The 26,390-nt window shown below is 48.7% G+C and overlaps 1 protein-coding gene across 4 annotated transcripts in view; it reads left to right on the top strand.

Moving 5' to 3' along the window:
* The window catches only part of LOC138527555 (E3 ubiquitin-protein ligase TRIM39-like), a 500,407-nt gene that overhangs the window by 356,318 nt on the left and 117,699 nt on the right, over positions 1 to 26,390 (top strand). For 3 of the 4 annotated variants that reach the window (XM_069638827.1, XM_069638813.1, XM_069638835.1), the window contains 3 exons: positions 594 to 614; positions 25,226 to 25,243; positions 25,345 to 25,371. In XM_069638827.1, coding sequence (XP_069494928.1) covers positions 594 to 614; positions 25,226 to 25,243; positions 25,345 to 25,371 — 66 coding nt within the window. The remainder of the gene's footprint in view (positions 1 to 593; positions 615 to 25,225; positions 25,244 to 25,344; positions 25,372 to 26,390) is intronic. The other variant, XM_069638820.1, reaches the window with a different exon arrangement.

Below are 26,390 nucleotides of genomic sequence, written 5' to 3'. Positions count from 1 at the left end.
TGCTGCGATACCTGGACTAGTGATATGGAAGAACATTGGGCCCTTATGCAGCCCGCCAAATCTCAGCCAAAAGACATGTGGGGTCCACTCAAAGCGTATCTTCTGCGTGTACCACCATCATAAGGCACCACTATTGACTCACTGGTGGGCTGAACCCAGGGTATATGTATCTCGGCATATAACCGTGCTATGTTTATACCATTTGATACTGCCTCTGACTCCTGCTTGTACTGAATTACTCCTCCACTGATGTTCACATACATTTGTTTTCATATGTCTAGGACTCCTTGCCTTTTTCTATGTCATGTGATATTACTTTGCAATGTGTTAATTAAGAAAGTAAAAAAAAGGAGGAATGCCTTGCATCCCTTTCCCTTTTTTAATCTATAGCCCCATTCCCTTTATTACTCTTACAAGGCTTGCTCCCTTAAAAAGGAGGAAACGAGAACCAAATGTACTGATGTGAGTGTGCAAATGTAAAGACGTGTAGAGGCAATCATGTGTCAGAAATACATGCCACCAGAATCAGTAATGAAAATAATTTACAAATCCGCTATAGAAAATGCCAATGTACATGTTTTCTTTTGTTGCAGAAACACTCTATGAACGTTTAGGTAAGTTAGATCACTAGTAAGTATAATATTTAATGTGCCTTTCAATTCTTATGCTGTAGCTTTCCGAATCCTCTACTGTTTGTGATGGGCGGGGCTATTTTACCCACCAAGTAGTTTAATCCAAGCGAGATGGGTTTCTGAAGTTTTACAAATAAACAAGATCAATTAAAATTCATTGCTTGTACATGTTTCATGCAGTTATTTTGCTTTTCCTAAAACCCTACTAGATTTTAAATGTTGGTGATTGGTCGTTCATACCTAAAACAAACTATTTGGTATTATTTTTACTGCTGAGCTATTGTGCATTCAGTGGAGAACTTGTAACAGTGCTGAAAGGGCTGTGGCATGGGGGCGGGTTGTAAAGTCTGGTCATCAGGTTGGCTACTTTGCTGGGTGAGTTTGGGGAGTGTGTAAGATCTTGATTTATTTCTGAATTGCATGAGGGTGGGGGATAGTCTGGTGTTGTGGGTCTGATGTTCCACAGTCTGGGGGCCTAGATCGAGAATGCTTGTTTCCTGGCTCTTCGCTTTTTATATTTTTGCTGCTCTTGCCTTACTAGACCCTGACTTCTGGTGATGCACTGACCACCAGAGACGGGGACGCTGTTTTCCTGTTAGCAGGGAGCCTGCATAGTGACACCTTTGTACGTGACCCAGCTGGCATTAAGGTTGTGCATGTTTGTATGGTTAGCCAGTGCAGTTCAGTGAGCATGGGCATTAGATGGTCATATTTGCAGAGACCCTTGATGAGGCAGGCAGTGGCATGCAGGATGCTTCTCACAGGCGGTTGTTGGTAGGCCAATAAGTGAGGCATTTCCCCCATACAGGTGAGATGTGACCAGGGTGTGTACGGTGGTGTGATGGTTCTGAGGCTGATATGCCTATCGTAAGGGCTTGATTTTCTGCAGGAGCGATAATCAGTGACATGGATTCAAAACTTACACTCTTCAGTAGCCATCAGCAAGAGATAATTGACTCTCAGTGAGTAAGACATGATGTGCTGTGTGTGTGGAGAACTCAGGAGGAAAGTGTCTTTTTATGCTTGGCTAGTAGCTCATAACTTGGAATTTCCTGCTGTGTGTGTTTGGAAGGGGAGGTGGCTCTCTATATGGAATCCCTGAGAATTAGTGCAGGGCCTCATAACTTTCGTATTGCTATGGTAGTGGGATCCAACATCATTGACTATAGAGATAGCAGTGCAGACATTTTTGGGCATTTCATTCTTGGGAAACAAACGTCAGATTTCCTGAAAGATATCAAATCTAGTTCTGTGCAATAGCAGAATTTAGAGACATACATCTTGTTAAGAGCATGCACATTTGTACACATGGCACGAGTGCACAGGGCGCGTTGTGTGAACAGTGAGCATTTGTTGTGACCAAAGCGCCACAAAATGTCTGAGACACCCTATTGTTCCCCAAACAATTCAGACAATGCTAGGCACATGCCTACAAGGGATGCTCCATTGCTGCTGTTGAAAAGTATTGCCCTACTTCCCCAGATGTTTGTATATATCTCACTCTTACATAAAATGCAAACAACTTGGTGAAAATAAATGTCAAGGCATGATAGGGCTGTTGCTGTGCTCAATAGCAGATGAGGCCTATCAAGGATCAAGACGGCATACACTGCCACAGTAACTGCTTCGAGATGCATGGACTATCTAGAAGGTCCCATTGACAGCCCCCTACACTCTACGTCCTCTGTGCAGAAAGGGCACTCACTGATGTGCCAGCATTTCCACGCATAGACGTTGACTGTGTTTTGGAAATACCACCTGTTTAGTGGCATCATCTTAACTTTCTGTGCTATGACATTAGAGCATGATGCATACCACAGGCTGTGGGGAACCTAAACCACAATTATTGTCCTGGTGAAGGCTGTTATACTTGGAGCTACCCAAATGCAACAGGCCGAAACACTATTGTGTCAACTCTTTGTCTCAGTATGCCAATTAGGCAAAACATACTTCATGTATAACTCTATATTATTCCACTTGAACCCCTTTGAAATACAAGTGTGTGTATGTTGCAAATCACTAAATGATTGAAAAGTGTACCAGTCTGTTTAGCACATTGTTTTTGTTTGTTGTTATAATGATAATGATGTGTTTATAAAGCGCCTTAATCCAAAGCGCTTTACAGAGCACATATTTACATACAGTATCACCCAACCGAAATTGGTACTCATTTATCGACCTCGGAAGGATGAAAGGCTGAGTTGGCATTGCCAGGGTTCGAACCTGCGACCTGCAGATCATGCTCAGATCTCAGCAGCGAGCGCTCAACCCGCCGAGCTAGCTTACCTGCATATATTCACTATATTCACTTCACTATGCTTTTATGGCATGTTATGTTGATCAATTTGTCTGTATGAATAGACAGAAATGGCATTTTGTGCTTGAAACACTATTGAATGGTCAGCATATTTTTTTTACTGTGGTTCTGTCTGGGGTCACCCTGACCAATTGTTTGCACATCATCCTGGTATGGAAACAACCATTTTGATCTCCATCACAAGGTCGCCCAACTTCCTTGGCACTGTCCTCGAGTAGTTCATGTTGCAAGATGGCTGAGGCACTTCGCATCATGCTCTGGAACCTCCTTTGCAATGAAAGTTCTTACTGTGTTCATGGCATAGGGGATGAGAGAGCAGACATAGCAACCCTCATTAGATGCTTGTTCCCACACCTTTTTCATGTGTTGGTAACACATGTTATTCCCCAGTTGAGCTGTATTATTTGAATAGATATTTATCCCTTCACTATCTTCCTCTGCATCTCTTTTATGTTTCTCAATATATTTATAGAAATCAAAGAGCCTGTCTTTATTTGTTTTCACAGTGGGGGGAACCATAGGAACTCTTTCTTCAGCAGGAGTACTAAGATGATAGAGACTGTGAAAAATAAGGAATAGAAAGACAACGAGAACAAACATGAAAATATATATCGGGCTTAGAAATCTGGGGATTCCATTTCTCGTGCCATCCTACTGCTTGCTGAACTTGTTCAACTTCTATGACCATAACATTTTCTTCATTAATCATTTTTAATACAATCATCACATTTCTTTATATTTGCAACTGTAAAATTTGTTCAATTGTAGCTATAAGGAGTCTTCTTATCATTTGACCATTTTAGGATCCTGTAAAAAAGTGTGAATATTAACGTCTTTTCTAACTAACAAGAGCATGGTAAGATTGAAGTATGAACACAAGGACAGCCACCACAAGCCGATGAACGTCACTGTCGGCAGGTACCACATGTTTGGATCACCTAAAACAAAAATTCTCCACAAAATTAATCCAGATACTGGTCTCGTTTTCAATTTCTGATCAAGACCTGACATTTAGGCATAACTCTGATGCATTATTCTCTACTTCAATATATTTCTAAAAGTTAATTTCAAAATTCCTGGAATTCTCTGCAAGTCCTTGCGCTCCCTGCTAAAATAAATATAAGGAGTGTCTATTGAATTCCAGTCCAAATGAAGTGCATGTTAATCACTTGTTTTATCGTCCTTCTTCTTGGTCATTGTTCGGGTCTGCACACGTGGAAATACTTCTTCTTGTCTTGCTTCTTGATCACGGTGGGAGGGAAGGTCTTGCCTTTATAAATCTTCACGTCGCTCAAGTGCAAACAAGCTCTTCTTCCTTTTATTTTAGCTGCAGAAGGGGACACTTCTTCGACAATGAAAGGGCCATGGATCCATGGCTCATGCCACTTCCTGGTAAATATTTTAATCAACACTAGGTCCCTAGCATATAACTTAAGTGGTGGCAATAGTTCACTTGGACTGATTGCCGAATGATCTTCTTCCATGTTCTTAGAATGACCCCCCTCGCGTTTGACTTAATCTGAAATGAAAGAAATACTAGAAGTCATACATGTCAAATAATCATGCATCTCGTTACCTAAAGTTTTTGCTACGCTCTGGGCATTACTCTTACTCCTAGACAGAGGTGTAAGGGGCGTTCTCATTCGACGCCCTGTCACTAGCTCATGCGGGGTAAGGTGGTGGTCTGATCCTGGTTGATTCCAAAGGGCATGGCCAGGGGTAGGCAATAGAGCCATCCCTTTTTCAAAGTCAATTTAATCTTGGCATTCCTTTTTTTGAGGAGGCCGTTGAGTCTCTCACATATTCCATTCGCTTGCGGGTGATAAGCAGAAGAGAACTTGTGTTTTATACTTAGTAAAAGTCCTATTTGTTCAAATAGCTCATTAACAAAATACACCCCATTTTCACATCTTAGTACCTCATACACACCCCACCTCGTAAATACTTTCCGCACTAAAAACTTTGCTGTGCAAGTGGCATCAGGGTGTGTACACAGACCTACCTAGATCCACCTAGAAAAGGTATACACCACCACTAATAGATACCTATATCCATTACATGTCTACAGCATATCAACATAATCGATATGTAGATGCTGAAATTGACCATTCGGTCGAGGTATTACTCCTCTAATCGTTCTCAGTGTATGCCCAGCAGGAAACTTTTGACACACGATGCAATTCACCATAAACCGTGCAATGTGTTCCAACAAATTAGGAATGAAACAATCTTCTGCAGTACTAGCAGCACGATTTTCTCTAGTTACATGCACAGGATAATGTAGCTGTTCAAGCACAACTTTAAATAAAGTTACTGGCGTCACTGGCTTTCCAGTGCTGTCCTGTCGCCATAAAGCTTCCGTGGGGGATAAAGAACACCCCCTTCGTGTCCACAATTCGTGCTCTTCCTGTGGTGCACTTCCCTGAATCTCTATTAATTGGGCTATTGACAACTTGTTAGACCCTTCCTGTAGCAACATGGTTGTAACTGAATTTTCTTTAATATCTTCAGTATCAAAACTCTAAATTTCTGTAAAATATGCAACCCTTTTGGCTTCTGCATCTGCAGCTTCATTCCAGCAAGAGAGAAAACTGGTTCTCTTAGTTTGCGCTGCGCTTTTACTGACTACTACGGCTATTTACTGACTGCTATGTCTACTGGGAGTTGTAGTGCCTTAATGGGTCTCTCCAATAGAGACGCATGTTGCACCGGAGTGCCGTCTGTGCGGAGGTAGTCCCTCCTTTTCCAGCGTGCCAACCCTGCGTGTACGGTTGATGTCATGTAAGTGGAGTCACTGTATACAGTCACCTTCTGTCCTTTATATCTCTCGAGTGCGACAATAAGCACTATTAAGTCTGCTGATTGCGCTGAAAAGTGAGTCGATAGTCTTGCACTTGCTACTACTTGGAATTCTCCATTTAATCTGTGTCTCAGTACTCCTTTCCCCAATAGTCAAATCAATTTTCAAAGAACCATCAGTAAAAATAATCTCCCCTCCCTCTAAAGCATTCTCCTTCACACGTGGTATATCATCATCAAAACTCAACATAATTGGCACAGGCATGCACATGGTCACCACCTTCTATGGGTTCAGCTATAAATGTGGCTGGGTTCACTGTTTTACATCTTACGATTTTAATCGCTGGGTTAGAAATATTTATTTCATAAACTGAAGCTGTTTGGGATGTCAATGTACCCTTGGGTTCCCCTAGAATAGCAAATAGAGCATGCTCCATGTAAAAGGTCATAGAGCAACCCATGACAATACTTTTGGAATTCAATTGCAAACGCGGCGGGTGCCAAAGAATGCTCACAAAGGAAGTGTCCTCTCATAACTGGGTCTTAAATCCCACCATAATATGCCAAAGGTTTGAACCCCAATGTGGTTCTTTGTGTAAGCACTGCTGTCATTACTGACCCATTTGTATGTGAAAATAAATAAAATTCCCCAGCATAATTGGGAATCCCTAAAACTGGGGCTGCACAAATAGCTTTTTTCAACTCTTCAAATTCTTCCTCCATTTCTTCAGTCCATTCTAGTTGGGTTTTACCCACTTGTAAGTGGCCCTGTGTACCTTCTATAATCAAACACCAAGGCTCTAATGTAATTGCACAAAACCTGAAACTGTTGCATTTGTCTCACAGTGTTTGTTTTAATGTTTTCATGATTGCTTGAACTCTCTCAGGTGTCACTTTCTTTCATTCAAGTGAAATCAAGTGACCTACGTATAACACCTCTTCATGACAGTACTGTAACTTCTCCTTGTCCACCTTATATCCCTGGTCTGCTAGAATAGTCATTAATCTGACAGAGTCCTGTCTGCACTCATCCTCTGTTTTACTGCAAATCAATAAGTCATCTACGTATTGTACCACTGCACTTTTCGCGATCAATATTGCCTAAATCCATCTGTAGGACTCTGTTAAACATTGATGGGGACTCACAATACCCTTGAGGCAAACAAATGTGTTTTAGTCTTTTTTGGTGAAACGTAAATTAAGTCAAGTCTTGGGCGTCCTCATGCAACGGGATCGATAAAAACACATTTTCACAGCTTCTACTGCGATACTACATAATACTGTCGCTGGATTAGGAACTAAAGGAAACTCAGGATCTACAATCTGGTTAAGAGGTCTCAAATCCTGTATAAATCTCTACGACCCTCATTTAGATTGCTTAATTGGATACACCACGGTATTACACAATGACTCTAATGGCCCCAGAATCCCCTGATTCATCAATGCTGAAATAGTCTGAAATATACCTTCATCAGCTTCTCGAGACATGGGGCACTGTTTTGCTCGGGGTAAAATTGCTCCTGGCTTAAGCTTTATTTTAACCTCCTCTATCCCCTTCAATAAACCTATGTCATAAGGGCCTGTGGTGCAAAGAGCACTTGCCACTTTTTCAAGATCCTCCTGAAAAAATGTGGGTCGCTGCCGCATTATTGCATTTCGCTGTGGGACTTCCCTTTTCTCTATCCTTATCCAGTATGTAATGCTCATGAAGAACACCACTTCGGTCCTCTCCGAACATATCGTCATCAGTTATGTCAGTCAACCTGTACCCTTCCTCAAGAACTAGCACTGTTCTCCATGGTCTACCCTATTGGGAACAAGATGGGTGGATCACACCCAACTGAACAGCCGCTCACTATTTGCCTCGTCCGAGGTTAATAAGGTGGTAAATATAAGTCCAAACATGTATCCATTCAAATGATTTTATTCCTTGTTCTTCAGACCATTAGTCATCTGTGTTTATTTCAATATCTTTGAACTGTAAATTCATGTAATGGAAGAACCATAGTCATCATGGGTCTATGTTTGTAATGGAGAGTTTTATTGCCAATGCATTTCGGAAATATTTATCCCTTCGTCAGGGCTGTACTCTCTTATGAATTGATATAATATAATATCATCACCAATACCATGATCATAATTTTTGAATCATTGGGAAAAAAGATTATTCAGAAAAGTATATAATATCCAAAGGACATCATTCGTTATAAACCCTCAATGTTCTTTATTCATATTGCAAATTAAATAAGTAGCACAGTGCACGTGTACATACCATGATTTTGTAGAGGAAAACGTGGCTGTTGTGAAACAATCAATTTGCGAGTTTCAAGCTGCCATTCCTCCTGAATATCTTCAATGTAAGCAATAGGATCTTCACAAGCGGTATGATCACAGTTATATTTCTTGTACAGCAGGCCATTACCATTCAAGTGCTTTGTGTACCTTATTATGTGTTAGCTCACAAAAGAGCAAGTGTATAATACCATTGAGTAATATACAGTAGGTTTGGGTGAAGGGTTTCTTTGTGTGCAGTGTTTCACACTGTGCTTTCTTTCTCAATTTGCTCCTAGAATGAGAACTAAGTATTTCTGGATGCAGCGTTTCACCGATTGTTGTCATTGTCAATTCACACTGGAATACAGGAGGTGTCATGATCCGTCAATCACGCCCTTTCTGGTCCTCCTTGTCCCTGGCACATCGGGGGTTACTCGCTGTAGTACACCCAACATGGCCGTATACACGGAACGCGGTCTATCGACCTTTACGTCCTATGTAGCACGTTCTATAAATTAGCCACTCCCCTGCGGCTCCGCGCGTCTCAACGCTACCGATAGCTGTGGCCTGACATGCTCTGTAGTTCGTTCTCCTGAACTGTGTTGCTCCCTGGTTCCCGGACCTTTCTCCTTCTCCTTCCCTTCTACCCTCCTTGATCCTGTTCTTCTGCATTCCGCGCAGACCGCCTCCGTGTGCTGCCTCCATTATCCTACATTTCCGGTTCCGTTTCCTTTGCTCCTTCCTAACTCCTCACCTTTGCTCTCTCCTATTATTTTGGGCTGCCTGTCTCTCTTAACTCAGTCTGCACCCTTGTTGTCATCTTCTTGCTCCCTCTGCCCTCTCAGCTCCCATGTCAGGGCTTGTCTTGAGGAAATTATTTGATTGGCTAAAGTAGGTCATTCATGTACCACGTTCCATCCTGAGCCACCTGCAGTCTATTGGTCTCTTCCTGTACAGCAGTAGCAGGAGCTCACTCTTCATCTTCTGTATTCACCAGTTCCATGTCAGACATCCAACTCCCATTCCAGAGTTGGTCTTGCTCCCTGGTTCTTCATGCAGCTGTGTCACTCTCTTCAGATTCCCCCTCCTTCCACCAAAGATGCACCTCGCACAGCCAGCATGCTGTACACACCATGTTCACCAAAGCTTTACAAAGCAGTGCAATAACCATGCCATTTCCTCTCCATTAAGCCTTTCCACCAGCTGCAGTGCCATGGACAACATTAGTAGACCCTAGCCGGTGAGAATCGACACCTGAACATTTCCATGTAATGACTCCTCAGACAAATGAATCCCTGGAGATGAGCAAACAGCAAGCGTAAGGGATTAATACAACTAGCCAAGTACTAGCAATCCCTGCCACCACCAAACACCCCCCGCCCCATCCAATGTCAGGCATTTGTCCGGACTTGAAAGTAAGAGATCTATTGATAACATGAAATCTCCCTGACTGACCAATGGAGCATTTCTTTGGAGCAGATCCACCTCGAAATGCTGTGTCAAAATGAACCCATTGAATCCCTTGGGGTATATGTCTTTTTCACCAAAGCAATCCAGGATTAGACACCATGCCCCCTTTCTTCTCACGGGACCAAGTATTCCTACTTGCTTGGCCGATCCCATACGTCTTTCCTGGGAGACATCATATGGAAATACTGCTCAGAATATCGTGCAAACCAAAGCATGAAATAATTTCGAACTTGGGGCCTAATTTATAAATGTGTTTTTGAATGTGAAAGTCCCATTCAAAAACGTGTTGTTAATCAGGCCCTTAAACTCTAAAGTTTTAGTAATTTATATTTTTGCTGTAATGAAAAGAGAGGTCTTGCGCGTATCGTCAGGAATATTAAGTGGATCTCCAATATATATCTATTTGGGGTATATTATGTCACCAAATTAAGACGAAAATGAGTCGAAAAAGGCAGGGTTAATATACCCCAAAATGAAAATATTAATAGTCCTGAAGTTATGTGCAAGACCTCTGTTTGTAAAGCAGCAAGAATGTAAGTTACCACACCTTTTATAGAACACATAACGGCTCTTGCATGTTGATAATCTTAAGAAGTATTTTAGCACTGGGATGGAATACGTGTTGGCTGACTTTGATTCATTCAGCATTTAAGGCGATCTTTATGAGGTTTAGCATTTTAAGTTCTGTAGGTTAACCCACTATCAAATTGGGTAATATTTTATGAAAAATGTGCTATTCTGCATCGTGTATTTTCAAATTATTGTTCACTTTAGAAGTATAAGGCTCAATGTCACACTTCTGTGTGATATTGTATTGAGTTGTAATTTATTAGGTATACATACAGCTTCTTGGCACAAGATGTACTTGGAAACAACCAAAGGCTTTTCTTATTTCCTTTCCAGGGAGCACTCCTCTTGACAGGGTTGGGGCAGAAGGCTATACATAATGCCTGACACTGTAAGGGGAGAAACACACTCTGCTGAATAATCTTACCTGGTGCTCTCCAGACCACAGTGGTGTGATTCTGACATGCTGCACTGGTGGGAAAACAGAAAGAGCCCCCACCCCTCCTTCACTGGATTTGTTAAGGCTTAGTCAGGACTACTGGCTTTGCCAGCAGGGACCTAGGAAGCTTTTGGTCCTGTTCCCACTTCTTCTGACCTGCAGCAAGCATAGAGCGTAAATAAAGAATAAAACACATAAACAGTAACCCACAGGGCTAGCCAAGCCCCCATGGTACAACAGATAAATGGTTCTCCCTTTACCCCCTTAAACTAATCCGGAATAGGACTGCGAGACTTATCCTAGGCCTCAAGCCCAGGGACTGCATCTGTCCAGCCCTAAAATCTCTCCACTGGCTCCCGGTTACTGTGAGAATCATGTTCAAGACCCTCTGCACCAATCACAAGGCTTTCTGTGGCCTGGGATCCCGCTACATCCAACTCTCTCTTTCCCTAAACTCCCCTCTGCTAGAGCCCTTTGGGCTTCCAGGTCTAATTCTCAGCAGATCAGATGCTTTTCCAAGCAGAGAGTGGGGGGTAGATCTCTCTCCTCCGCAGGTGCCTCCCTCTGGAATGGCCTTCCTGCCCCTCTCAGACTTGAGCCGGATCTCCTTAAGTTCCGGAAGCTTCTCAAGACATTCCTTTTCTCTTCTTCCTTCCCTCTCTCCCTCCCCTGCTAATGTTCCCGTCTGCCCTTGACTGGCTGCCTCATTTCTTCAAAGTCTTACAGGGCATCAGGCCCCGCTAGTTCAGTCTACCCCTGCACTTTGACTCCCCTGACCCCCCCGATCCCTCTCAACCTGCACTTGCCCTTCGAGCCCCCCCTGCACTAGCCTGGTTGGGCCTGCACCCTTGTAGCCTTTCCAGCCCCTTAGCTTGTAAACCTTCCTTCCCCTGCACTCTCTGCTTCCCCTAGCTCTGTCCACCTGGCCTCCCATTGCACTTGTTTTTCACAAGGTTGTATGCCTCCCTGACTGGCACTCCCTCCCACCCTCCCCTCTCCCCTGCACTACTCGTTGCTGCACTTGCATGATCCGAATGTCACAAGGCCCAGTAGGATCATTTTTTTGTCCTCCCTGCTTCCCCCACCCACTTGTCTTGTTGCACCTCGAAACACATTGTGTATAGGTGCATTATAAATACCCCAAAAATTAAATAAATGTTGTTACATCGGCAGTTATATTTTCGATTATTTGTTTGCCATTTTTTTGTATCTCTCGAAAAAACAGATCAACATTATTTTTTTTATATTTGGGAGTCCGTCCCAATCCTCCCTCTCCTTTTGTTTACTCCCTATTCCCCACTCTCTACCCCTTACACCTCCTTATACGCACCACTATATACTCTTACGTCCCGTCCCCTTTCCTCCATACTGTGTGGGCATCCCTTCCAAGGGACAGGAGACGGAACCTTTTTCATCAGAAAAACCTTCTTCCCCTTTAAATTTAGAGGCGTGTGGGGGCGCGGCCCAAGGAGCATGTGCTGCCCTGACTCCGCCCTCCGGTGCCACACCTCAGTCCCCTTTTCCGCGTCGACGGGAATGGGCCGAATTCACCAGCGCTCCAGGGTTTGGCTTCGGCCATGTAATTCCACGCGCAGATACTTCTTCCCTTTGTCTTTTTTGTCATTCAGGTACTCGGTCCTCGGGCGTCACGCTCCTCCCCAGCGAATGTCGACTTCTACAGGGTTCAGCAGGTGTCCATCCTGCAACAGGCTCTTCCCAACTTCAGAACCCCATGCCCTCTGACTATGTTGCCTTGGCCCAGACCACGGTTGGCAGTCATGTTTGGCGTGTGACTCGCTGTCCTCGAAGGCGCTGAAGAACAGACTCGCCAGGTGGAGGGAGCTCTTCCAGAGGTCACCTCCAGAGGATCGCAAGAACTTTGTGAAGCATCGAACCAGGCCCAAGGTAGGGCCAATATTTTCCAGCGCACCCCGCAAGGGAGACTCCTTCCCAGGGACTCTCCCGCGCGGGAGGGACTGGCCAGTTCCTTCTACCGGCACGCATCCGGGGCTGCCACAGCTACCGGCCTTCGGGTCGAGGGGTCCTCGGATCCTCCCGGGCGGTGTCGTGGGACCTGAAGGTTCTTGTACCGGGTCTACACCCGAGGGGCTACCCCCTTTTACCGGCACCATGGCCGAGGGGCTATGCCCTAATACTGGCAATACTTCTGAGAGGCTATGCCCTAATACCGGCAATACGTCCGAGGGGGCACCTAAATGCAGCTCTACCGACCTCCGGGTCGAGGGTGTTGCACCTACCGGGCCGAGGCCCGAGGAACAGGGTAGGCTTTGTGATCCACACGCAAGAGTCTTGGACGAGGCCGGGCCCACCGGGCAGAGCAAAACATCACAGGCACCTTCACAAAATGGCCACCGCACTAGAAAGGGGCACCCGTCCAACGCCATTCCACGAATTCGGCGAAGAACGAGTGTCAAAGTGGGACTGGCCTCAACCAGGTACGAGGCCTACAGTCTATCCTTCATTTGCGCAGGGCAACTTTCCTTTGCGTCCATATGGACACAGTATGCAGTAGCTCCAGCAGCCCCCGGCTACCCCATCGGTACCCCCTGCCACCTCTTTGGCCAGTGCGGAGGTGCTCTTCGAGAGGTTTCTCGGCCTCATGAGGTCTCCTCAGATGGGGAAGTCCTCCCCGCCATGCTAGAGGTGCAGTCACCTCCTCCGGCTCCACAGCCGATTCCGCCTCCTCAGCCTCCGGCTGCGGTCCCTGTACCCCAGCCTCCGGCGCCATCTACCACTCCTCCTCCTCAAGATCCTTCAGATCCGCAGGATATGGACCAGGAGGAGGATCCGGGCACGCCATCCTCAGCCAGGGCCTTCCATGAATGTCTTGCTGGCCTGGCGGAGTGCCTGGGCCTCCCCCAACCCGAGGTCGAACAGCCGGCAGAGAGGGGTCTGGCTGAAGTCCTCACAAGACGCCCCTCTGCCAACACGGGGATTCCAGTCCAAACTGATATCTCCCTGGCCAAAAAGGGTTGGCTTAAGCCCCACTCGGTGCAGCCGGTGAATCGACGCCTGGATGCCAAGTACAGGCAGATGGACGGGGACACACTCTTGCTCTCAACCCATCCTCAGCCACACTCCTCGGTGATCGCTGCGGCATCACTATACTCCAAGCTTTAGTCATCCTCAGTCTCCTCCTCTGCGGCGCTGCTAGGCACGGAGAAGATCTTGGAGGCATACGGCAAGAAGATCTACTCCACCGCCTCCTTGCACCTGCGTCAGTCCAACGCAGATGCCATGCTGGCTGCCGCCAACCAACGGTTATGGCAGGAAATTGCAGACCTCCTCCCGAAACTCCCCACCCAATGCCAATCATGCTTTAAGGCGGGGCTAGCAGAAGCCAAGCTCGTGGCGCATGACCTCATGGAATCCACAGTGGTTCATATTGATACCTCAGGCCGTGCCATTTGTATTGCCACGGACATGAGTAGAACAGCCTGGCTCCGGGCAACAAAATTCAACCCGGAGGTCAAGGAGCGCATTCTAGATCTACCGTTTGAGGGGGGGGGGCCTCTTCCACTCCTCTACGGATGAAGAGCTGGACACAAACAAGAACAGCTCTCAAACGACAAAGTCTTTATCCATCCTTACAAAGACCACGCCCAAATCGTACACCCAATCTCAACAGCGCTCAGAGAAAGGTCGTACGTATGGAGGGTTCCGCGGCTTCCAGGAACGCAGATCCAGCCAGCTGGACCGCTCCCCGTCTCAGAACTGGCGTAAACAACAAAAAGAGGGGGGGGCAGTAAGGGCTTTTTCCAGTCCCCCTCCTCAGCCTCCGAGGAAAAGAAGGCATGACACGCCCGTTCGGGTCCACGTGTCTCCGGTGGGGGACAGGCTTGCGCTGCATGCACAATTCTGGTGCCATAGTTTCGTGGACCCCTGGATCCTCTCCATAGTATCCATGGGGTACAGCCTTCCCATCGCAGGTTCTCTTCCCTCCTCCCCTCCACTCCCACAGGTTGGGACAGCAACTCTTTTGGCGGAGGTCCGGTCGCTCATAGAGAGCCAGGCAATGGAGGAAGTTCCAGCCTCCCAGCGAGGCTTTGGCTTCTACTCCAGGTTTTTCGTCATTCAGAAGAAGAACCAGGCGGGCGTGAGAGTTGTGCTGGACCGTTCCACCCTCAACCTCTCCTTACCCCTGCAAAAATTGAAGATGGTTACACCAGCTTTTATAGCATAGACATTGGACAAGGGAGACTGGATGTCCTCCCTGGACCTGAAGGACGCATACTTACAGTCCCGATTTGGCAGCCCCATCGTTCTTTCCTACGGTTCAGGATCATGGGCTACCATTTCCAATACAATGTCCTCCCGTTTGGCCTCAACTCGGCCCCCAGTGTCTTTACCAGACTCATGAACACTGTAGCGCCTTCCTCAGAGCGCAGGGCCTCCACATCTATCCACACCTCTACGACTGGCTCATCAGGGCTACATCTCCGGAAGCTGTTCACCACTCTTCCCATGCCCTTATGAACACACTGCACGACCTGGGCTTCTCGCTCAACCTCAAAAAGTCACAGCTGCTCCCTATGCAGACTCTGACATTGCTGGGATTAATTTGGGACACATGCCCTGAGAGGGTTTTCCCGTTGGAAGACAAGATCTCGGCCATCAAGAGGATCACAGCCCACTTCCTTAGCAGAGAGGTGACCTCGGCATGGTGTTACCAACATCTCCTGGGTCTACTAGCAGCAGTTTTGTTAGCCGTGCTGCACACAAGACTAAGGATGAGAAGGATTCAGCTGCACTTCGCGGCCTCGTGGAGTCAGGAGCGTGGCTCGCAATACGAGATGATCCACGTTCCTCCATCTCTCCACCCGGACCTAACTTGGTGGTCCTCGGACTGCAACCTACGGACGGGCAAGCCCTTCCGGCTGCCCTCTCCGCAGGCCACAATCACCACAGACTCCTTGCTGGAGGGCTGGGGAGCCACCCTGGATGATCTCTGGGTCCACGGCACCTAGACTCGAAAGGAGCAGGAATACCACATCAATTGGTTGAAGCTGAACGCCATCTGCCTAGCGCTCAGAGTATTCCTACTTCTTCTCAAGGGCAAGGTTGTCCTCATCCAGACAGGCAACTCGACCAGCATGTACTACGTCAACAAGCAGGGAGGCACCAGATCCCCTCCTCTGTGCAGACTGGTGATCAGCATGTGGGAATGGGCCTTGGAAAACGACATTTTCCTCTCAGCAGTCCACCTCCCGGGGGAATCCAACCTGGAAGTGGACAGGCTCAGCAGGCTGGGAGCGGACAATTACGAGTGGCAGCTAAACAACCTAGTTATTCAGGAGATTTTCAACAAGTGGGGTCACCCCCAAGTGGATCTCTTTGCCACCTGGCACAACAAAAAGTGCCCCCAGTTCGCATCTAGGCAGGGTCAGGGCCCCGGCTCTGTGGGCGATGCATTTCACCTCCAGTGGACCGGCATGAAGGCCTGCGCCTTTCCGGCCACTCCCCTGATCCACAGGGTAATTTGCAAGATGAAGGAGTCGTACCGACTCCTCATCATTCTGATTGCTCCATGGTGGCCGGCCAGACCATGGTTTTCGGAGCTCCTCCGCCTCTCGGAAGTGCCTCTGATACACCTCCTGACGGGCCCAGCACATCTTCTGGCACAGCAGGGGGGCATGATCATCCACCCTGCGCCAGGGAAACTAGCCCTCATTGCGTGGTACCTGAGCAGGTACCGCTTCGGCACCTTAGCCTCTCACAGGCCAATCTGGAAATCATACAGGGCGCCAGGAGCTAAGCCACCAGGGCCCAGTACAAGAGAAAATGGACCAGGTTCTGCCACTGGGCAGGCTCCAAGGGAATTGACCCCTTGGCCTGCAATTTGGAGGATGTGCTCTCCTTTTCGGCACACCTCGCTCCTTCGCGCGTACACGTTGACACCTGCTGTAAATACCTTGCAGTCATTGGGGTTTACAGGAACTCGGAGGAAGCCATCTTTTCCTCCTTCAACCCTATCATCAAGAAACACCTGACTGGTCTAGCTAGGCTCTACCTGCCCGTCAAGAGACCGCACCCAGTCTGGGAGCGTAATATAGTCTTGGGCGCCCTGGCGCACAAGCCATTCGAACCAATGGCATCTGTGGACATTAGGCTGGTCACCATCAAGACGGCCTTACCAGTCGGTCTTACCTCGGCTCGCAGAGTCAGCGAGATTCAGGCGCGGGTCGCCTCTGAACCATATACCACCTTTTACAGGGACAAGGTAGTCATGCAGACGCACCCAGCATTTCTGCCCAAGGTTCCATCTGCATTTCACTTGAATGAGGAAATAGTCCTTCCTACATTCTTTCCCGATCCCAAGGACGAAGCACAGAAAGTGCTGCACTGCCTGGATGTCAGGCGTGCCCTAAAATTCTACTTGGAAAGGACCGTCCTGCACTGCCCTGTTTGTCACTTTTGGTGGCTCGGGGCCAGGCTATCAGGCCCCTAAGGATTCCATATCCCGCTGGATGGTCTCTGCCATCAAAGAAGTGTATGAGGGCCAGCACAAGCCGCTCCCGGCCAACATGCATGCCCACACAGTCAGGGCCAATGGCAACGGCCATCGCATTCCAGCGCCATGTCCCTTGGCAAGTCATAAGCAGAGCGGCCACTTGGGCCTCTCCCTTGGCTTTCTGCAAGCATTACTGTTTGGATGCTCTAGATCTGATGCGGCATTCGGGCAGGCGGTTCTCAGGAGCCTATTTGCTTAAGGAGGGTCTCCTCTCCACCCTGGGGCTACAATCAGTTGTAATCGCCCATACAGTATAGAGGAAAGGGGACGGGACGTAAGAGTAAGTATGAGTTACTCCTACGTCCCATCCCCTTTCCTCCATACTTATGGGACATCTCTCCGTCCTGTGGGACGGAACCGGAGCACTTTTGTAAAAAGCATCCACATTTTTTCAAAAATGTGTCCCTCCTCTCTTTCCTGCGCGGGGCCCGGCACGCGGCCGTAACCCCACCCACCTTGGCTCCGCATCGCCCATCAGTCCTTTTCTCTGCACGATCGGGCCGGACGCACTTGCATCCTCAGAAGATTTTCTTCCCTTTTTTCCCTCTCTGGCTCTCGCTAGCGTTCGTTTACTAGTCTGTCTATGTCTTTTAAACTAGATTTTCCAGACTGTTCATCGTGTCACCGTCGCTTCGCGATGGCGGGCTCCCCATCCTCTTTGTTTAAGAGTGTTTGGGTCCGGAACACCGTTGGGACTCCTGTGTTTACTGTGTCTAACTTTCGGTCCGGGCACTTCAACGTCGGTTGGAGCGGTGGGAGGTGGTGTTCGGACGGACTCCTCCTTCGCATTTTCAGGCGTTCATCGACAAGAAGAAAAAACGCCCCGTAAGTTCTTTAATTTTCAGAGCACCCCGGCCGGGGGATACCTTCCTGGGTTCCTCTCGAGCCGGGAGGGGCATTGATCGCTCTGTTACTGGGGTTCACCCTGAGGTGCCTGTCGGGCCTAATAATTCTACCGGAGTGTTCTCCGAGGGTCTCCGTAAGGGGCCTGTGAACACCGAAGTACGCTCCGAGGCCCCACCTGTGGGGGCTGTTTGTAGACCCAGTTCTACTGAGTCTTGGGGTACCGGAGCTTGCTCTGAGGCCGCGCTTTCGGCTTCCCTCAAAAACAAAATCGGGGTACACCCCGAGGTCTTGGCTGGGCTTGAGGTTATCGAACGGATGTTCGAGACCCGTGCTGATAAGGCTTCTACCGGGCCTAGGTCAGAGGTCCCTCGTACAGAGACTAAGGAAACCAACAGTTCTGAGGGGCCGGGCAAGGCCCTGTCGGTGACAGCGCACCGTTTCCGCTCTTGCGGTGACACCAGATCTGTTGAGGGGGCAAAGAAGAAAGTTTCTTCTTTTACCGGCAGTGCCGACGCTCTTCCTTCGAAGGCTCAGTTGGCGGTTGGTATGTCGCAGAAACATTCCAGGCCTCATAGTACCGGCTCTGCCGAGGTTCCTTATGTTAAGGCTAAAATGAAGACCCCTGATCCATCGACAGGGACCCCTGCCTCACTTCCTCACCTGCCGCAGTTCCTGAGGACAAAATGGCAGCCGTTCCCGCCACGACCACGGCGGCCATTTTAGGTACTACCCCTACAACTACGCCATCGGCCCCTGGTGTAGGGTTCGGTCCTTCGGGTGAACCCAAGGTCCCTTGTGCGCTTCCTTACCGGCCGGTTTATGATTGGAACGCCTCTTCCGCACAATGTTTCGTTGCCCGCGGGGGCGGCTCCCTTGATTTATGTGGATACGTCGGCGGAGGGGCCGGTGTGGCACCCTTCCCCGTTACGTCCCTGGATTTGTCCACCTCATGAGTGAGAGGCCTCCTCAGGTTCCGAAACAATCTCCTGAGGATGCTTTTTTCAGTAAATTTCAAGCGCTTATGCGCACCGACCCCATGAGGGAATATTTCAAAGGGCTTTTCAAGGAGATATGTCCACCCACGCCCCTGACTCCGCCCGTTCCGACGGTGCCTCCCTTGCCCGTGGTGCCTCCCCCTGCGCTTCCGCCTGTGCCACCGTTGTCCCCAGTGGACAAGGCAGTGCCTGACACGGTTTAGCAGGATCCTGACCTGTCAGATGACCCTCAAGGTGATCAGGACAACGAGGCACCTGCTCCGAGGGCGTGCTTTCTGTGGAGTTCACCTTGTCTCCTTTGGAGCGTACCGGCCTGTTCTTGCAGAAGGACGTTCTGGCCGAGGTCCGAAGAGTTTGGGAAAAGCCACACTCGGGACTTTTTGTCAATAAAAAGATTGACGCGAGGTACAGGCTACATTCCTCGGAAGAAGTGGCCTTGTCGTCTTGTCCGCCTCCCTCCTCCACAGTGGTGGCTGCGGCCACGTTGCAATCCAGACCTGCAGCATCCTCCTCCGCGACGGCTACTCAGGTCTTGGGAAAGGAGGACAAGCTCCTGGACTCCCTAGGGAGGAAAATCTTTGCCAATTCGGCCTTGCAGCTCAGGTAGGCCAATGCAGAATTAATTTTGGCGGGAGCTAACATGCGGATGTGGAGAGGTCTGTCGGAGTTTGAGGAGCACATTCCGGTCGAGAAGCTGGAGGATTTCAGAGGAGGCCTTTCCGATGCCAGGGTCTTAGCCCAGGATCTCCTGGAGGCTGCGGCTCATCACGTAGACACCTCAGCTCGAGGTCTGATGCTTGGGGGTGATACCTTGTGGCAAGCATGGCTTCATGCCACTAAGTTCTCGAAGGAGGTGCAAGACAAGATTTCTGGACCTTCCATTTGATGGTAAGGAGCTTTTTCACTCTTCTACTGATGTAGAACTCACCAAAACCAAAGACAGCACTCAGACGGCCAAATCATTGTCTGTTCTGGTCAAAGCTCCCTTCAAGGCTCAAAGGCCGTTGTCGCAAGGTCGACCTTCCTCTGGTTTTAGGGGCTTCCTCGACCGCAAAAATCGCAGAGTGGATACCCCTGCAGGGAATAACTGCCGTAGACAACAGTGTACGCAGTATTTCTCCCGCTCCTCAGCCTCCTCATCAGGTTCAGGTGGTACCGCTACCGATAAACCTGCTAAATGAGGGTTTTCCGCGCTCGCACAAGACCCCGGTGGGAGGACGCATTGCGTTTCATTGGGAGGCGTGGCAAGCCATCACAGAAGGCAGATGGGTCTTGTCAGTCACTCGAGCGGGCTTCTGCTTACCTTTACCCCTTACCCCACCCCTCAACCCCCTCCTTTTCAGCTGTTGGGCTCACTCTCCCTCAAGGCCGAGGTTCAGAAACTTCTGCTCCTCAGAGGTGTGGAACCCGTTCCCCTTGGGGAGCGAGGAGAGGGCTTCTACTCCCGGCTGTTTACGGTGCCCAAACCCAACAGGCTGGCCTGCGCACCATCCTAGACCTTTCCCAGTTCAATCTTTCCCTACCCCTGGAGAAATTCAAGATGTTCACGCCCGGCCAGATTCGCTCCTCGTTGCAGGCGGGCGACTGGCTCAGCGTGGTGGATCTTCAGGATGCGTACATGCATATCCTGATTTGTAACCCACACAGGAGATACCTCCGTTTCTCTTTGGGAGAGGAGCACTTCCAGTTTCGGGTGCTTCCTTTTGGCCTCAGTTCGGCGCTGCGTGTCTTCACGAAGATGATGTCGGTGATCGCGGCCTATCTTCGTCTCCAGGGTATCCATGTGTATCCCTATTTGGATGACTGGCTCCTACGCAGCCCTTGTCCGTTGACAGCAGCGGGCAACCTCCAATCTCTCCTTCAGCTCCTGTTCCATCTTGGGCTGTCGGTGAACTGGCGGAAATCCTCCATGACGGTCTCACAGGACCTGATTTGCCTGGGTTTTCGTTGGAACACGATAGACTGCCAAGTGTATTTGACCGGGGACAGAATGGCGGATCTGTTGGCCACGAGTCAGATGTTTACGCAGTCGGAGAGCATGTCGACCTGGTGGTTCCAGAGGCTTCTGGGCCTCATGGCCTCGTGTGTACTGGCTCTTCCTCTTGCTCGTCTCAAAATGAGACGGACCCAGATGGCTCTTCGGAGTTCCTGGCGGCAGGCTGTGGACCCGGATTCCAAACGGATAATGATTCCAGATTCCATGAGAGTGGACCTGGGCTGGTGGTCATCTCTCAGCAACCTGTCAGTGGGCGTGGGGTTCCAGGACCCAGCCCCCATGGTGATGATCACGACAGACTCCTGCCTTTTCGGGTGGGGTGCGACGTTAGATCTTCTTCAGGTCTCGGACCTCTGGTCACCTCAGGACAAGCTCCTGCACATAAATCAATTGGAGCTTCTGGCAATTTTTCTGGCGCTCAAGGCGTTCAGACCGCTCATTGTCAACAAGGTGGTCCGCATAAGAATGGACAATGCGGTGTCAATGTACTACATAAACAAGCAAGGGGGAACGAAGTCTCCCCCTCTCGTGGTTCTGTCCATCCAGATTTGGGAGTGGGCCGTGCTCCATGGGGTCTGGCTGCTTGCAGTGCACATCCCGGGCCGGCTGAATGTCACCGCGGGTGCCCTCAGCCGGCGGACAGTGGTCAGCTACGAGTGGGAGTTGAAGGCGGAGATCCTTTCATGGATTTTTTCGCGTTGGGGCACACCGGAGGTGGACCTCTTCGCCACGGTGGTAAACAAGAAGCTTCCTCAGTACGCCTCCAGAGGGGGACTGGGAGCCTCCTATCTGGGGGACACACTCGAGATCCCATGGCACAACATGAGAGCTTACGCCTTCCTGCCTCTTCCTCTGGTTCATCGAGCAATTTGGAAGTTGAATAGCTCTGTCAACTGTTCTCTTCTACTGATAGCTCTGTGGTGGCCGGCCAGGTTTTGGTTTTCAGAACTTCAACACCTGTCAGTGTGTCCGCCGATCAGGTTACCAGTAACTCCCGATCTTCTTCACCAAGGGGAACAGCAGATGTGGCCCCCCTCCCCACAATCGCTCAACTTGGCGGCATGGTGCCTGAGTTCACGGCTCTAGAGCATTTGGGTTTGTCTGCGGATAACATGTGCATTATCAAAGCAGCCAAGAAACCCTCGACCAGATCTCAATACAAGAGTAAATGGCTCAGGTTCTGTCATTGGTGTTTGGAGAAAGAATTGGACCCGAGGGTGGCGACGATTGACACGGTGCTGTCCTTTGTCTCCTCCCTAGCAGAGTCAGGGGTTCATGTCTTGTCCTACAGGACTTATCTTTCGGCGATTTCCGCCTACATCTCTACAGACCGGTGTTCTTATTCATTAACTAACCCGGTGGTGAATAGACATTTTGCTGGTTTGACACGCATCTACCCTCCGGTTCGTAGTCTGCACCCGCCCTGGGACCTAAACGTAGTCCTGACGGCGCTGTGCCATAAACCTTTCGAGCCAATGGCTACGGTTGACCTCAAGTACGTGTCCTGGAAAGTGTCCTTTCTGGTCGCCGTTACGTCAGCGAGGAGAATGAGTGAGCTCCAGGCATTGTCGGTAGAGCATCCTTTCTTGGACTTTCAGAAGGACAAGGTAGTCCTTTGGACGAACCCAGCTTTCCTAATAAAGGTAGTCACCGAATTCCATCTGAATCAGTCGATTTCCCTTCCGGTCTTTTTGCCAAACCCTGCCTCGGAGGCGGAAAGGGTTCTACACTGCCTGGATGTCCGAAGAGCTCTTAAGTTCTATCTGGACAGGACTGTCGAGCTTCGGATCTCTTCCCAAGTGTTTGTGACCTTCGGTAAACCCCAGGGCAGGCCGGTGTCAAAGGCATCCATTTCCAGATGGATTGCTGCCTGTATCACAGAATCTTTCACCGTCCAAAAGCTGAAACCTCCTAAGGGTATCCATGCACATCAGGTGTGAGGCAAGGCAGCTGCGGTTGCTTTTCAGAAGTATGTTCCCTGGGAGTCCATCGCTAGAGCGGCTAATTGGGCCTCCCCATCTGCTTTCTGTAAGCATTACTGCCTTGATATGAGCTCTAGGGCTGACGCTCAGTTCGGCCAGGCTGTGCTGAAGAACCTGTTTCAGTAAGGGGTATTTCCATCCACCCATATTTCCTGTAAGGAGTGCTTGGGAATCTCCCATAAGTATGGAGGAAAGGGGACGGGACATAGGAGTATTACCAGGTTACTCAACGTAGTGACCACCTTACTCCTAGTCCATAGTCCCCTTTCCTCCATACGCCCGCCCGCCATCCCCTCTAATAAGGTTCCTCTGTTATTGCTAATGGGTCTTGGACCCTGCGATAGAAAAGGACTGATGGGCGATGCGCGGGGCAGAGCCAAGGTGGGCGGGGTTACGGCCGCGTGCCTGGCCCCGCGCAGGAAAGAGAGGAGGGACACATTTTTGAAAAAAATGTGGATGCTTTTTACAAAAGTGCTCCGGTCCCGTCCCACAGGACGGAGAGATTTCCCATAAGTATGGAGGAAAGGGGACTATGGACTAGGAGTAAGGTGGTCACTACGGTGAGTAACCTGGTAATACTCACTGTAGTGACTAACTTACTCTTAGTCCATAGTCCCCTTTCCTCCATACGTCCCACCAACCTCCCCGCTAATAATACTGGTGTAATTAGGCAATGTTAAATCTATTGTTGACGCGTCAATGGGACTGAGGTGTGGCGCCGGAGGGCCGAGTTAGGGCAGCGCATGCTCCCTGGGCCGCTCACCCACGTGCCTCTAAATTTAAAGGGGAAGAAGGTGTTTCTGGTGAAAAAGGTTCCATCTCCCGTCCCTTGGAAATGACACTCATACAGTATGGAGGAAAGGGGACTATGGACAAAGAGTACGTTAGTCACTAAGGTGAGTAACTTATAATTTTTCCAATTCTCTTTTTTGTTGAAAATGTTCAGCAAAAAACTCATGGAAAAATATACTGGCGATGTAACCAGATAAACAGGAGGCACTCTCGGTAGTTGTGGCTTTATGGTTGTTTCTCCGAGGAAGTGCTAGAGCGTTCTGTGGAGCTGGATTGTCGTATGAGTGTGTTTTTAAAGTTGATATAGAGCAGTGGTTTCCAAACTTTTTAATGCTAAGCCTCCCGCTTAAATAAATATCAGTGGTCGAAGTGGGCAGAAGCGGTGCTCCTCTACTTTTTTAACATTAAGTTTTACTGTTCCTATACTTTTATTTTAAAAAGAAATTGTTATGGAATGGTTTCGTTTTAAAATAAAAGTGCAGGAATAAGTTGAAACTTGCACTTTCAGTGCGCTACACTGAACGTTTCCTTACACAGCAGGTGCATGTGTTTGCGGGTTTGTATTGTGTGTGGGAGGGAGCGTGGTGATAGGGTTTGTGGGAAGTGGGTGCAGGCCAGCAGGCAACATAGTCCCACCACTTCTTTTTCGTACACTTCGACCACTGAATATACTGCGCCAATGCCAGATCTGCTAATATTTTCTATCAAACGCAGTTGCCATCTTCCCATTTGACAGAGCCTTGCACCCCCCTAACTACGGACATTTATGGAGCCCCCTACATATGATAGAAGGAGATCCTGTACAGTCGCGTGGTGGTAGATCTCTATCTTCAGCTGGGGCCTCCCTCTGGAACAGCCTTCCTTCCTCTGTGAAACATGAGAAGAACTATCTCCGGTTCTGGAAGCAGCCCAAGACCTTCCTCTTTGCTTCTGCCTTCTCTCTCCCTCCCCCCTGCTGATTTCCTGTCTGATACTGCACTGGTCACCTGGCTACCCTCAGATTCCGGGCCTAGGTCCTTGCCCGTCCATTTGCACACCTGCATTACCTCCCAGCAACCCTTGCACTTGGGTCTGTATCTGTAACTCTACAGTCCTACTACCTGCACTTTTGACACCTGCTGTCTGCACTTACCCTTACACCTGCCCCCTGTCGGCTGCATTTCTTGTTATTGTTTTGATCCCATGTACAGAACTGCCCCCTCACCTTTCCCCTGGCACTTTTCCCCTCCCCTACCCCCTGCACTTGTGCGATCTCAATGTCACTTGACCTAGTAAGATCGTTGTCTCTATCCTCCTTCTGTTACCCCTTCTTTGCCTCTTTGCGCCTTGAAACACTTGTGTATAGGCGCGTTACAAATGCCATAGCATACAGAATAAGAATGCCTGGGACACAAAAAGAGTTCAGCGGTTAATTAGGAACGTCTCTTCTTCTCCCCATCAGTGCAGAAGCCTGAGGAGACTGGCCAGGCCAATGTTATTGAGAGCCTAGTACTATATGCAATGTTACATTACCAACAAAGAAACACTACGTACTTTTGACACTGTTTTGTACTAATGATGCGTCTTTGTCTTCTTTCCATGCAGATTGTTGCTCAGCAATGCGTAAGTCATTCTATTTTTCAATATCATTTTGACTATTTTGCTTGCATTATCGATGCATGTGATTTCATGAACCAACCCCATTCCTTTTCTTGTTTTTTTAGAATGGAGGCAGGCAAGAAAATTTCCTCGTAAGTTTGATCCTTAATTATTGTGATTTTCAGCAGCCGTTGGTTGTGTGACCTACAGAGTTAAAGGATAGTTCCGGGACTTTTTTTTTATTGTCCCTACGGGTCGGCCATGTGTTTGTAAGCATAAATCGGTAGATCGTAGGAAACTTTCCTATGGACCTTACCCGACTTTTCGCCCATTATCGCACTCGAAATCAGCCGCCATTTTGTGATAATCCTATCATTCCGCCGCATCGACCTGGCTCACCTGCCTTTGCGGCACTAAATCAAATCCCCCGCCCCTGAAACAGACATTATCAAAACATTCATATTCCCCGCCTCTCTCCGTGACGTTACTGTGCTGCGTAGGCAAACGCGCCCAGGCGTCTTCTACGCGACTCCACACAGACCCCGGAAATCAACACAGATCAGCTCACAATACAGCGCACCACAATTCGGAATATGAAACTGTACTTTGAAATCAAACCGCAAGATTGTAAATGTGGTAAAGTACATTTATTTGACATCAAATGTTTAGAGAATATTCAGCGATTTGCATTTTTATTTGCTCATGTTCCAAAAAGTTTGTATTGAGGAACGCGATGGTCCTTTGCTGTACACAGGGTCTTAGAGCATCTCACAATACAGCGCCACAATTCGGAATGTGAAACCGTGGTTTAAAAGCAAACGGCAAGATTGTACATTTGGCAAAGTACGTTTATTGGACATCAAATGTTTAGAGAATATTCAGCGATTTGCATTTTTCTTTGCTCTCGATCCAAATTAGTTCGTCTTGAGGGAAGCGATGTTCGTGTGCAGTACACAGGGTGTTGTTTTACGATAAAAATAAGCTCTTCGGTAGCACTGATAATCGCATGGCTGTTCCAACAACGAGGCACTAGGCCACCACAACGGTAGGTATGTTGCATCTAACCGTTAGTACCGCGTAAGGGCATACTTGTACTTGGCGATCGTCCCATAAAATGGTCAGGGTGGTAACGTTGTTCACGCGGAGAAGCAACTGGCGGCTGTAGAAGCCG

Source organism: Ambystoma mexicanum, chromosome 1q (genome assembly GCF_040938575.1).
Source record: "Ambystoma mexicanum isolate Mex_15411 chromosome 1q, UKY_AmexF1_1, whole genome shotgun sequence".
Lineage (NCBI taxonomy): Eukaryota > Metazoa > Chordata > Amphibia > Caudata > Ambystomatidae > Ambystoma > Ambystoma mexicanum.
This window is presented reverse-complemented; position numbering and strand designations above follow the sequence as displayed.